At 37.0% G+C, this 15,110-nt stretch overlaps 1 protein-coding gene across 5 annotated transcripts in view; it reads left to right on the top strand.

The window, feature by feature from the left end:
* PDE1A (phosphodiesterase 1A, calmodulin-dependent) overlaps positions 1–15,110 on the top strand; it is a 386,517-nt gene that overhangs the window by 336,519 nt on the left and 34,888 nt on the right. For all 5 annotated transcript variants that reach the window (XM_011956691.1, XM_011956690.1, XM_011956693.1 and 2 more), the window contains 3 exons: positions 2,973–3,054; positions 5,477–5,597; positions 5,986–6,173. In XM_011956691.1, coding sequence (XP_011812081.1) covers positions 2,973–3,054; positions 5,477–5,597; positions 5,986–6,173 — 391 coding nt within the window. The remainder of the gene's footprint in view (positions 1–2,972; positions 3,055–5,476; positions 5,598–5,985; positions 6,174–15,110) is intronic.

Raw genomic sequence — 15,110 nt, forward strand, 5'->3', positions numbered from 1 at the left:
GGAGGCTAAGGTAGGAGAATTGCTTGAACCTAGGAGGCAGAGGTTACAGTGAACTGAGGTTGCGCCATTGCACTCCAACCTGGGCAACAAGAGTGAAACTCTGTCTCAAAAAAATAAAAAAAAAAAAAAAGAAAGTAAATTATCATAATGCCTTTCTCAGGCCAAAGTTACCATCTGGGGGCCAAAGAGCTTGTACCACAGAGTATAAAAATACATCTATTACATTTGTGTCCTTAAAATACCAGACAGCAGCATCTTAACTAAAGAAAAAACAACAACAAAAAAAAAACAAACAAACAAAAGTTAAATGTAGCTTAGCTGCATTTAATAGATACAGTCTTATAATATTTAGGGTTGTGCAAAAGTAATTGTGGTTTTTGCAATTTTAATTGCAAAAGATACAGCTGACAGTATCTTCTGACTCTAAGACTACTGACAATTTTAACTGCAAAAACCACAATTACTTTTGCACCAACCTAACAAATACACACAAGAATAAAATGCAGTTGTATCTGCATATATTATATAAGCATCTCCAATATCAGGTTCCCAAAAGCCTATCAGTAGCTTTATTTCTATTTTATTTCATCAGTAGTAATATTAGTATTTATATTTTAACATAAATGATTGATGACATTATTCTTGCACCTTATCCTCAACATGTCAGAAACCAAATCCATAATAGTATTAAATCTTTCCCCCACCCAGATGATCTAGTTTCCATTAGTGGCACCAACAGACCCCTCCTTCCTTTCCATTCACACTGGAAGCCAAGGAGTCATCCTCAACTCACCCCAAGTCATGTCTCATACTGCAGACAAACCAATCTTTCAAAAGTGGAAATCCTTTCTTGTCAATTCCTTGCTAGAAAAAAAGAGGGCGAAAAAGCTTTTGCCTCTTTATTACATGCTAAATTAAGCACACTTCAATTTCCTGTGTTTTAAAACTATTCAATATATTAGACATTATTAGACATCATAGTATATTAGACATCATAAATACCTCTAATTTGTACATATTGCATTCATATTGTTCCTAATATAAATTATGTTTTTTTTGTTTTTGTTTTGTTTTGTTTTGAGTTGGAGTCTTGCTCTGTCACCCAGGCTGGAGTGCAGTGGTGCGATCTTGGCTCACTGCAACCTCCACTTCCTGGGTTCAAGCGATTCTCCTGCCTCAGCCTCCTGAGTAGCTGAGAACACAAGCACATGTCACCACACCCAGGTAATTTTTGTATTTTTAGTAGAGACAGTGTTTCACCATGTTGACCAGGATGGTCTCAATCTCCTGACTTCGTGCTCCACTTGCCTTGGCTTCCCAAAGTGCTGAGATTACAGGTGTGAGCCACCATGCCTGACCTAAATTATGTTTCTTATTAGCTAAACTTAATGACTACTAAGTGGCAGGCACTGTCTTTATGCTTCATATAAATAATCTTAGATAACTTCAGGATAGATACTATTATATCTATTATATTTTATCTCTAAAACAAGTAAATCAGGATCACAAAATTAGGTAACAGATAAGGAGAATTCATTTCAGCAAAGGTTGTGGTATGTCTGAAGTAACAGCAATAACCCCTAGAACAGCAGCGACTCGGCTGACTGTATCTTCTGACTCTAAGACTAGTGGCATTAATAATTCCCTTCCGTCTGTCCTTTAACCTGAGTATAAATAACAATTTCACATGGAATTAGTGTTATTATTATCCAGAGGAATTAGGGGAGTTACTAGCAGAGGTCACAAAAATTATTATTCCTTATATTTTCTCTGAGTTATGACATAATGAAATGTTCCTGTTTGTAACTAATTGTCCTATTTCTTTGATGGCCATATCTAGATTTTCCCCAACAATTCTGATTCCAGACTTTCTGCCTATAACTCTCATAATCAAAGGCATGGTTTAGGGGAACTGCTCTAGAAGATAGTCTCAAAAAATTGTAAAGCTACATGTTGACATGACATTGTAAAGATTAGGATAGAAAGATATTAATGGCAACAGAATGAAAGGAAACCGTGGGTCCTTAGGTATTTTATCCTAAGTTATGGACTTATGATGCAAGGCTAGTGTTGCTCATGAAGGTATATAGCCAATAAATTAGGAGAAAATGGAACCTAAAACGTTCTTTCAAATGGCCAGGCAATTGAAATGAACAAGGAAGTATCCTCTCCTCTTTCTTTCATAAGCACATCTCCTTTAATGCAAAAGGAAAGAACCAAAGTTTAATAAACCTTGTGATAGTAAAGGTTTGACCAGAACAGCAACCTTTGTTTTAGAAGATGAAAATTTAGTTACTTCTCTTGAAGTAAAACCCAAATATAAATGGAATTCTTTAATATATGTGCTCAATTAATCTATTTTAGATGAGATCAAATAATAAAAAAATTGATATTTCAATTTTCTCTGAGGAGAAAATATTAAAATAAGTTTATGCACACTGAATATAAGAATGTTGAAGAAATTCTTCATTATATGTTGTGGAAGATTTAATAAAACTTGGTTAATTAATAGAAAGGTGTTTCAAATAGTATACTTTTAATTTTGAAAAACAGTTCTGTCACAAAATTTTGATATTAAAGGTCTCTTGATATACTTGGCATAAATAAATTAACTTGGATGGTTAATTAAATGTCAGATAACACACTAAGATGGCTAAGTATTTTATGGTGACTTTGGAAAATTCCAAAAGCAAACGTTTGTCTCTCAAAAGTCAAGGGATTGTAATGCCAAAGCAAAGTCTCCAGGTCCTGAAAACATTCATCATTTTTCTCCTTGCAAAATGTCTCCAAAAGGAGACCATCCAAGAAAAATTACATAAACTTGAACTATAGCTTTTGTTTTTATAAATAAGACAAAAGTATTCCTAACTAAGAAATGAAAGATGTAAATTTTCTAGGCTTTATATCTTAGGTTGCTCATTATTTTAGCTTCTCCAACCCAAGTCTATATTACTGTGCTTTTCTTTCTCCAGGGAGATAAAGAAGCTGAATTAGGGCTTCCCTTTTCCCCACTTTGTGATCGGAAGTCAACCATGGTGGCCCAGTCACAAATAGGTAATACTGATGATTTGTGGTGGTGGAAAGTGAGTGTGTGCTTGTCAGTTTTCAAATGTGTAAACCATGTTGTTCAAAGGGGTAACTTCCACGAAAACCTCCCTCCATATTCATGACACATTTGATTTTTAAATGGATCTATATGGTGCTGAATAAGAATTATTGAAGCATTTTCACAAAATGAATTCAATAAAGTAACAGTAAATGTAATTGTTATCATGGTTCTAATCCTTTTACAAAATATAACATTGTCTTTTGTGGGAGACTATTTTATGTTATTTTATTGCTGATTCCTGTTTTCTGTAATTTAATTCTTTAGATAGAGGTCAACTCAATGAAAATATTAGTGCACTTGTTCTATCACTAAGTTTCCGTGATATGCTTAATATAGTAGTGCACATTTCATTTGGAAAAATTTTCTCTCATGATGTGAATAGATTAACCAACAACAGGAAATTTGCAAAATGATAATGCTCCCAACCACATTCATTCTTATCATCTGTATTTGGGTTGGGGACTTCAAGTCCAGTTCATTATTAAAACATATTATTGCTGTGTTGCATGACTCAAATACTTGTAATAATTATTCGCTGAGCCAGAATTTTTGTTACTGAACAATATGATCAATAAACACAAGGATAGCCTCTTACCTGTGTAGTTATGCTGTGGCACCACCCATCACAAAGCTTTGGGGCAGTCAGCTGTCGGAAAGCTGCGTGCTCCGACCTTTTCCCCTTCCCATCCATGTTTCAACAGCTGTTTTTCTAGAGACCATAACACAGGTGCCTATTCTTGCTTAGTAAGTGTAAATGTGGCAGACTAAGGACCTGATTTGGCAAGCTAAGAATGGAAGTTTCTGAGGCTTGTTGCTGTAATATAAATTGCAGCCATGTTAGTAAAAGTGATGCCCCAGTTGACAGTCTACACATCTCAGGCATTTAAGAACATAGACAGAACTGGCCGGATGCAGTGGCTCACACCTGTATTCCCAGAACTTTGTGAGGCCGAGGCAGGCGGATCACGAGTCAGGAAATCAAGACCATCCTGACTAACACAGTGAAACTCCGTCTCTACAAAAAAATACAAAAGATTAGCCGGGCGTGGTGGTACGCGCCTGTAATCCCAGTTACTCAGGAGGCAGGAGAATCACTTGAACCCAGGAGGCAGAGGTTGCAGTTAGCCGAGATCGCGCCACTGCACTCCAGCCTGGGCGACAGAGTGAGACTCCTTCTCACAAAAACAAACAAACAAACAAACATAGAACTTAAAATAGTACCCTGGGTGGTCAGTTAACACTGATTTAACATAGAGGCATCCATTAAAACTATTGAAGCTTTATTAAATTAAAAATGTGTCTTATTATACACTATAAGTAATCTAGTTACTTGAAATGTGAATTACTTTTATCCAAGCATCGGATGGACAATCTTTAAATGTGCATGCTTTACAGGACATTATCCACTTAAAAAGCCCCCCTCCAGCTATCCTTCTTTATTCAGGTGGTAGTCCATTGCTCTCAGATGTATTTCCAACAACAAATTCTTGACTTGCACCCACAGCTGTCCTGGGATCTGGGATATTGCCATGTACACAGACCTCAGAATAGGTTGTTGTCTCCTCCTCTGCCTAAACACGGGATGGAAAATGCTTCCAGAGGACAATGCCCTTTTCTCTGTGTGTCATTTTCTATCTTGATGAGTACTTTAAATGTAAAAGTCTTCATTCAATGCCGACATCTCAAAGTGGTGGGATTAATGCTGTCTCCCAGAGATGTTACTTTTCTCTTCACTGATTTGACAGAACACACCCACATGCTGTGAACTAACACTTTACATCCAGAGAATAATAAACAGCAATTTGAAATATTAACACACTGGCAGAAAGCTCTGACTGATATAGTAAGAAACAAAAAGTAATTGTCGTCCTGTTACCTGAGAAAAACCTTCAATTATTTAATTTCTTTGGAGCTTAGATATGATTTCTTGTTAGTAAATAATGAAATCCAAAATGTACATGATGTGCTTTCAAAAAGGATAATTATCCTTGCTGTTGAGAGGGAACTATAGTCACTATCATTGGATCTAAATTTATTGTTAGCAATAGTGTATTATTTAAGGCTGAATAGTAAATAGAAAAGTCAATATACTTGAGTTAACAAGCTTAAATTGCGTCACTTCCATGACTTCAAGTACTATTTTATAGAGCAGTTGAACCCCATCTCTAAAGATTGTTATTAGATTAAAACAATACAAAGGGTAAGCAGAACCAATATTTTAGTTGATACTTGCTATCCCAGGATTGTCAGAGGCTCTTCATTATTTTCTGATTTCAGAATTCAGGAAATTGTAACACTTGAATTTCTCTCTCTCTCTCTCTCTCTCTCTCTCTCTGTCTCTTTCCCCCTCCATTTTGGCTTTTGTAGGTTTCATCGATTTCATAGTAGAGCCAACATTTTCTCTTCTGACAGACTCAACAGAGAAAATTGTTATTCCTCTTATAGAGGAAGCCTCAAAAGCCGAAACTTCTTCCTATGTGGCAAGCGGGTATGATATTTTCTTTTTTGCATCACTTTTCATCTTTGTGATGTTTAGTAACCTTTTCCTTAATGATTATCTATATTTCTCACATTTAGGCAGAGAATTCTCACAAGAATTATTAGGGAGTATTGCCACCTAGTGGCTTTATATTATATTGCATCTGTCTTTGAGAACTGAAGTTTAATACACAAAATATGAAATACTAAGGTGTGTACTAAGGAGAATCCAGTGTGGGGTGGGAGAGAAAGGAGGTGAGCAGCTGCCACGTGCTCAGAACTTGTACTGAGCATCTACTACCCTGCTTTTCTAGTCGGTTTTGTAAAGTTTTTCAGGTTTTCCTCATTCACCCCATATCCTGATGGTGTTTTTTGGTTTGTTTGGTTGTTACTGTTAGCTCAACCACCATTGTAGGGTTACACATTGCTGATGCACTAAGACGACCAAATGCAAAAGGTTCCATGAGCGATGGGTCCTATTCCCCAGACTACTCCCTTGCAGCAGTGGACCTGAAGAGCTTCAAGAACAACCTGGTGGACATCATTCAGCAGAACAAAGAGAGGTGGAAAGAGTTAGCTGCACAAGGTAGTGTTGTTTATGAGGCTTTACTGCCATCTCTCTCTGTCTTCACTTCTCCTCTAAGAGTTTGAATTATTTCTTCTAGATTTCTTCTCCTATAGAATGTGTAAGACCTTGATGGCATTTGGAATTTGGCTACTCTTTGATTATTCATGAGAAAGTTGGCTCATTTATTAGATAAAAAGAGGTTCTGGTTTGTTTATGCCACATGGGCTGCAGATATGTGCATCAGTGGGTGGTGGCAAACTAAATACTGAAAGATGAGATAATGAAATGGTGACAAAACTTTGTGGTACAATATAGACTCCTGTGCTTTCGTAGAGGTGCTTTCCAGCCTGGATTTTACTTGGCAAGTGGCTTTTGTGTTGCATTAAAGGTGTTATCACTTCATATCAGAGACTTAGGTGTGTTTTTTTCTGTTTCACTAAGTTGCTTTTTTGACTCTAAATTTTGACAAGAATTGGGGAAATCATTAGTAATCAACCACCACAGAAATCGAATGGGAAGGTAGCTATAGTTATTTCTGACATATTAGCTGCTTCAAATTAATTAGTCCATTTAGTAGGTTTGTAAGTCGGTATCCAAACAGTTATTATCTTTCGTGCAGGAATTAGCTTTTATATCCAGATCTGGCCCCGCCTCTTCTCACACTCATTCCCACAGCTCTGTCTCCCTCATACACTACACTCCCTGCACAATGGCCTCTTGAAAGTTTAAAATACTCCAGGGTCTTTGTAGTTATTTTTTCAGCCAGAAATTTTTTCCTTGTGCTTTTTGCAGCTTTAATATACTCAGGAATAAACTTATTTTTCTTAAAATGGATAATATAACATCAAAATAGAGTGTTAAATCACATTTATAGTCAGAAGAACACAATAGTGAAAAAGTTTTCAATTATCCCAAAAGTCAACCATAAATATAACATGTTTCCAGTGAAAATTCCAATATAGTTTTCATGGAATTTAACAAATTGATCCTAAAATCTATATAGTATTGCAAATAGCTAAGAATAGTCAAGACAATCCCGAAGGATAATAAAGGAGGAGCACTTGCCGTATATCAAAATTTACTCTTATACTGAAGTAATAAAGTCAGTGTGACTGTGATACAGAGATAATAAGATGGGTCTCAGGAATAGATCAGAGAGCCAGAAATAACACATTAATTTCTGCAGAACTTGACAGATGACAGACACACACATTCACATATTCAATCTTTTATATGTTTTCACATATTTGATGTTATGATGTTCTTCATTTCTTCCTGTGTGTCTGAGCTACTATTTGGTGTCATTTCTCTTCACACTGGAGTATTTCCTTAACTATTTTCTTATAACACAGTTATGCTGACAATTCGATTTTCTTAGTCTGGGAATGTCTGTATCTTACTTTTATTTATGAATAATTTTACTTGATTTAGAATTGTTGAATGATTTTTTTTTCTGTTACACTTTCAATGTGTCATTCTATTGCCTCTGGCTTCCATAGTTTCTGATACAATGTTGGCCAAAAATAAATTGTATTGTTGCTTCCTTGTATGTACTGAGTCTTATTTTTTTCTGTTTTCTAGACTTTATTTTGACTTTCAGCAATTTGATGATGATATATCTAGGTTTTTTTTTTTTCAATATTCTACTTAGTGTTCATTGAGCTTCTTAAATCTATACATTAATAATTTGCATCAAATTTGGGAAGATTTCTGCCATTTTGTTCAATGTTTTTCTTGTGCCTCTTTTTCTCTGTTCTCTCGTTCTGAAGATCCAGTTATGCATAACTTAGGATTCTGGAAATTGTCCCGGATGCTCTGGATCTCTGTCAATTTCTTCAATTGTCCTTGCTTCCTTCCTTCCTTCCTTCCTTCCTTCCTTCCTTCTTACCTTCCTTCCTTCCTTCCTTCCTTCTTCATTCATTTTTGATTGGCTGTTTTCTAATGATTTATCTTCAAGTTTACTGTTTCTTTCTCTGCCACCTCAATCCTACTGTTGATTTCACTGAATTAACTTTTTATCTCAGCTACTTTTTTTCAATTTTATTATTTCCATTTGCTTTTTTATAATGTCTATTTCTCTGTTGATATTTTATATTTTCATTCATTGTTAGCATATTTTCCTTTAATTCTTCAAAATTATTTTCTTTAATTTTAAAAACATATTTAAAAAACTTGTCTTGAATTTTTTGAGATCAATTTTAAAACTGACTATAAATGGCCTCTCTATGGCTCTCTAATTTCTAGGATTTTTCTATGAAATCCTGCTGGTCTACCATTTACCCCAACTTGCACCCCAACCTTAGGCTGGCAAAGCTTGGGACTTTTCCCATCTAGTCTAAGCAGATTCACCATTTTATGTTCAAGTAACCAGAATTACTTGCTTCTTTCCCATTCCATGTTGATTCTACCACATCCGGCAGGAAGGTTGGCTTTTGCTTCTATTCCCAGGTCAGAGTTGGAGAGGAAGATGGAGGAGTGGGAGTAACTTCAGGCAAGGAGGTCACAGGCTCCTGCTATTTTTACCTGAATGTCCAAGAATTTTTCAAGAATAAACGTTTCTCAAATTATTATGTCCCTTTGATTGACTTCCAGAGTCATTGAACAGTTGTTTTTATTAATGCTTCCATTTTTATACTCTTTTTTTAAGAAGAGAAAATACTCGACTTCTTTACATCACTGTAGCAGGAGGTCTTCCTCTTCACCATAGGTTTTAAGAGAATTAAATGAATTTATTAATATAATTTGCTTAGAAGTGTCTAGAGTACTAAGTGCTATATGAGTTTGCTGTTATTACTGTAACTATTATTTATTATGTTTCTGCCATGTGTTCTAGAAATAAGGGTTATAGGGCTACTATATAGTAACTAGGGGTCTCCCTAATGCTGAATTCTAAATCCAGCAAAACTATTCAGAAATAAAGAAAATTAAAGACATTACCAGATTAAGAAAATCGAATTACTATGGAAATTGGGGATACTTTCTCTATAATAAGCTGGTAAGGAAAAGCTTCACTGAGGAAGAAATAATTTAAATAAATACACAACGGAGGTTAGAAAGAGAACCATAGAGAAGTCTGGGAAGGTGGGGGGTAACAAATTTTTAAACAAAGGGATTGGCTAGCACATTATCTAGGAGACCGAGCTTGCCTGACATGCCAGAAACAATAAGAAGGGCAGTGAAGCAGGAAGAAATCGAACAAGTAGGAATAATGTAGGCAATGTGATGGGTGGGCAATGTGGTGCCTGACCTTTGGTTTTGGCCCAAGAAAGACAGGAAACCAAATGTAGAGTTTTGAGGAAAAAAAATTGATTGATACGAACTGAGGTTTCAAAAGGATTACTCTGCTACAGAATGGAAAATATTCTTTTGTTTGGGTAGTAAAAATAGAAACAAGGAGATCAGAAAGAAAGCTGTTTTTCATAACCCAGGAGAAGCATGGGAGCTTAGACCAGGTAGTAATGGTTGAGAGGGTGTATAATTTCTGGATACATAAAGACTGTGGCTTAAACCAGTATGCATGAGTAGAAGGAGGGTAAGCAAAAAGAGATTGGATTCTGGATATCCAGGTATTTTGAAAGCTGAACTGATAGGATTTGTTATCAGATTAGATGTAGGAAACAAAGTAAAGAGAAGAATCAAGAATGATGCCAGGTTTTTTGGTTTTCTTACACATTATTTGTATATAGGTAAAATTATATAATCATTTCATGGAACAATTTGGCACTCTGTAGGAAATTTAAAGATGCATGTGCCCATACTTCTTGACAATTTTACCTCTGTGTTTTTACCCCAGAGAGACTTTTGTGCATATGCATCAAAGATATGTCTAAAATGTTCATAGCAGCATTGTTCATGAGTGCAAAATAAAGTGGAAAAAAACTAAAATTGATTTATATACTATAGTATGTACTTATTATGGAACAGCATAAAACTGTTAAAATTTAACTAATCACCAACAGGAATGAAGGACACAGTGTTGCGCAAAATAAGCAAACTGCTGGGCTTTAGTAGGTGGTTTTCCTCTGACAGTGCGAAGGAGTCTGGGAGGTTTGGACCAAGCAAAATTCACCACAACGCAGCAAAGCAGCTGTGCCCAGCCTGCTTCTCTAGGTTCCTCCTCACTGGGTGGGGCATCTCTGCAGGAAATCCAGCAGCTCCAGTCAGGGGCTTACAGAGAGGACTCTCAACTCCCTGGGACAGAGCGCCTGAGGGGAGAGGAGGCTGCAGTTGCAGGTTCCGCAGATTTAATCTTTCCTGTCTGCCGGCTCTGAAGAGAGCAGCTGACCCTAACAAGGGCGACTGTCTCAGCACAGTGCATCAGCTCTGCTAAGGGACAGACTGCTTCCTCAAGCAGGTTCCTGACCTTGTGCCTCTTGACTGGGAGAGACCTCCCAACAGAGGTCAACAGACACCTCATCCAGGAGAGCTGAAGCTTCCAGAGGAAGGAGCAGACAGCAATCTTTGATGTTCTGCAACCTCCATTGGTGACAGGGTCTGGAGTGGACCCCCATCAAACTGCAGCAGACTTGCAGAAGAGTGATCTAACTGTTAGAAGAAAAACTAACAAACAGAAAGCAACAATAACAAAAGCATCAACAAAAAAGACCTCCCACAAAACCCCATCCAAAGGTGATCAGCCTCAAAGATCTAAAGGTAGACAAATCCATGAAGATGAGGAAGAAACAGTGCAAAAACGCTGAAAACTCCGAAGGCCAGAATGCCTCTTCTCCTCCAAATGATTGTGACACTGCTCCAGCAAGGACAAAGAACTGGACAGAATATGAGATGGATTAACTGACAGAAGTAGGCTTCAGAAGATGGGTAATAACAAGCTCTGCTGAGCTAAAGGAGCATGTTCTAACCCAATACAAAGAAGCTAAGAACCTTGATAAAAGGTTACAGGAGCTGCTAACTAGAATAACCAGTTTAGAGAGGAACATAAATGACCTGATGGAGATGAAAAACACAGCACAAGAACATCGTGAAGCATACACAATTATTAATAGCTGAATAAATCAAGCAGAAGAAAGGATATCAGAGTTTGAAGATCATCTTGCTGAAATAAGGCATGCAGACAAGATTAGAGAAAAACTAATGAAACGCAATGAACAAAACCTCTGAGAAATGTGGGACTAGATGAAGAGACTGCAGCTGTGATTGACTGGAGTACCTGAAAGGGACTGGGAGAATGGAATCAAGTTGGAAAACACACTTCAGGATATTATCCAGGAGAATTTCCCCAACCTAGCAAGACAGGCCAACATTCAAATTCAGGAAATACAGAGAACACCACTAAGATACTCCATGAGAAGATCAACGCCAGGGCACATATTTATCAGATTCTCCCAGGTTGAAACGTAGGAAAAAATGTTAAGGACAGCCAGAGAAAAAGGTCAGGTCACCTATAAAAGGAAGCTCATCAGACTAACAGCAGATCTCTCAGCAGAAACCCTACAAGTCAGAAGAAAGTGGGAGCAATATACAATATTCAATATTCAGCAGTCTTAAAGATAAGAATTTTTCAACCCAGAATTTCATATCCAGTCAAATGAAGATTCACAAGAGAAGGAAAAGTAAAATCCTTTGCAGACAAGCAAATACTAACGGATTTCACCACCACGAGGCCTCCCTTGCAAGAGCTCCTGAAGGAAGCACTAAATATAGAAAGGAAAAACCAGTATCAGGCACTGCAAAAACACACCAAAATATAAAGACCAATGACAGTAGGAAGAAACTACATCAACTAGTGTGCAAAATAACCAGCTAGTATCATGGTGACAGAATCAAATTCACATATAACAATATCAACCTTAAATGTAAATGGGCCAAATGCCCCAAATAAAAGACACAGACTGGCAAATTGGATAAAGAATCAAGACTCAATGGTGTGCTATATTCAGGAGATCCATCTCATGTGCAAAGACACACATAATCTCAAAATAAAGGAATGGAGGAAAATTCACCAAGCAAAAGAAAGCAGGGGTTGCGATCCTAGTCTCTGATAAAATAGACTTGAGGGCTGACGCAGTGGCACACACCTGTAATCGCAGCACTTTGGGAGGCTGAGGCAGGTGGGTCACAAGGTCAGGAGATGGAGACCATCCTGGTCAACATGGTGAAACCCCATCTCTACCAAAAATACAAAAATTAGCTGGGCGTGGTGGCGTGTGCCTGTAATCCCAGCTACTCAGGAGATTGAGGAAGGAGAATCACTTGAACCTGGGAGGCGGAGCTTGCAATGAGCCAAGATTGAGGCTGCACTCCAGCCTGGTGACAGAGCAAGACTCCACCTCACGAAAGAAAATTAAAAAAAGGAAAACAGACTGGAAACCAACAAAGCTCATAAAAGACAAAGAAGGGCATTACATAATGGTAAAGGGATCAATTCAACAAGAAGAGCTAACTATCCTAAATATATATGAACCCAATACAGGAGCACCCAGATCACAAAACAAGTTCTTAGAGACCTATAAAGACACTTAGATTCCCGCACAATAATAGTGGGAGACTTTAACAGCCCACTGTCAATATTAGACAGTTCAACGAGACAAAATTAACAAGGATATTCAGGACTTGAACTCAGCTCTGGATCAAGTGGACATAATAGACATCTACCAAACTTTCCATCACAAATCAACAGAATATACATTCTTCTCAGTATTCTAAAATTGACCACACAATTGGAAGTAAAACACTCCTCAGAAAATGCAAAATAACTTAAATAATACCAAACAGTCTCTTGGACCACAGTGGTATCAAATTAGAACTCAGGATTAAGAAAATCACACAGAACCACAAAACTACATGGAAATTGAACAACCTGCTCCTGAATGACTCCTGGGTAAATAATGAAATTAAGGCAGAAATCAAGAAGTTCTTTGAAACCAATGAGAATGAAGAAACAATGTACCAGAATCTCTGAGACACAGCTAAAACCATATTAAGAGGGAAATTTATAGCACTAAATGCCCACATCAGAAAGCTGGAAAGATCTCAAATCAACGCCCTAACATCACAATTAAAAGAACTAGGAAAGCAAGAGCAATCAATTCAAAAGCTAGCAGAAGTCAAGAAATAACTAAGATCAGAGCAGAACTGAAGGAGATAGAACATGAAAAACCCATCAAAAACACAATGAATCCAGGAGCTGCTTTTTCAAAAAAATTAAGAAAATAGGTAGACTGCTGGCTAGACTAATAAGGAAGAAAAGAGAGAAAAACGACATAGACACGATAAAAGATGATAAAGGGATATAACCACTGATCCCACAGAAATACAAACTACCATCAGAGAATACTATAAACACCTCTGTGCAAACAAACTAGAAGAAATTGATAAATTTCTGGACACATATACTCTTCCAAAAGTTAACCAGGAAGACTCAAAATCCTTGAACAGACCAATAACAAGTTTTGAAATTGAGGCAGTAATTAATAGCCTACCAACGAGAAAAAGCCCAGGACCAGATGAATTCACAGCCAAATTCTACCAGGGGTACAAAGAGGAGCAGGTACCATTCCTTCTGAAACTATTCCAAACAATTGAAAAGCAGGGAATCCTCCCTAACTCATTTTATGAGGCCAGCATCATCCTATTACTAAAACCTGGCAGAGACACAACAAAACAAAGAAAATTTCAGACGAATATTCCTGATGAACATCAATGCAAAAATCCTCAATAAAATGCTGGCAAACTGAATCCAGCAGCACTTCAAAGAGCTTATCCACAATGATCAAGTCAGGTTTGATGCAATAAACATAATCCATCACATAAACAGAACCAATGACAAAAACCACATGATTGTCTCAATAGATGCAGAAAGGCCTTTTATAAAATTCAACATCCCTTCATGTTAAAAAACTCTCAATAAATTAGGTTTGGTGGAACATGTTTCAAAATAATAAGAGCTATTTATGACAAACCCACAGCCAATATCATATTGAAGAAGCAAAAGCTGGAACCATTCCCTTTGAAAACTAGCACAAGACAAAGATGCCCTCTCCCACCACTCCTATTCAATGTAGTAATGGAAGTTCTGGCCAGGGCAATCAGGCAAGAGAAAGAAATAAAGTCTATTCAAATAGGAAGAGAGGAAGTTAAATTGTCTCTGTTTGCAGATGACATGATTCTATACTTGGAAAACCCCATCACCTCAGCCCCAAAACTCCTTAAGCTGATAAGCAACTTCAATAAAATCTCAATATACAAAATAAATGCGTAAAAATTGCAAGCATTTATATACCCCAACAATAGACAAGGAGAGAGCCAAATCATGAATGAATGAACTCCTATTCACAATTGCTACCAAGAGAATAAAATGCCTAAAAATACAGCTAACAAGGGATGTGAAGGACCTGTTCAAGGAGAACTACAAACCGTTCTTCAAGGAAAAAAGAGGACACAAACAAATGGAAAATCATACCATACTCATGGATAAGAAGAACCAATATCATGAAAATGGCCATACTACCCAAAGAAATTTATAGATTCAATGCTATTTCCATCAAACTACCATTGACATTCTTCACAGAATTAGAAAAAACTACTTTAAATTTCATATAGAACCACAAAGGAGTCCATATAGCTAAGACAATCCTGAGCAAAAAGAACAAAGCTGGAGACATCAGACTACCTGACTTCAAACTATACTACAAGACTACGGTAACCAAAACAGCCTGGTACTGGTACCAAAACAAATATATAGACCAATGGAACAGAACAGAGACCTCAGAAATAACACCACACATCTACAACCATCTGATCTTCAACAATCCTGACAAAAACAAGCAATAGGAAAAGGATTTCCTATTTAATAAATGGTGTTGGGAAAACTGGCTACCCATATACAGAAAACTGAAACTGAACTCTTTCCTTACACCTTATACAAAAATTAACTCAAGATGGATTAAGGACTTAAATGTAAAACCCAAAACCATAAAAACCCTGAAAGAGGCC

Source organism: Colobus angolensis, unplaced genomic scaffold (assembly GCF_000951035.1).
Source record: "Colobus angolensis palliatus isolate OR3802 unplaced genomic scaffold, Cang.pa_1.0 Scaffold421, whole genome shotgun sequence".
Taxonomy (NCBI): Eukaryota; Metazoa; Chordata; class Mammalia; order Primates; family Cercopithecidae; genus Colobus; species Colobus angolensis.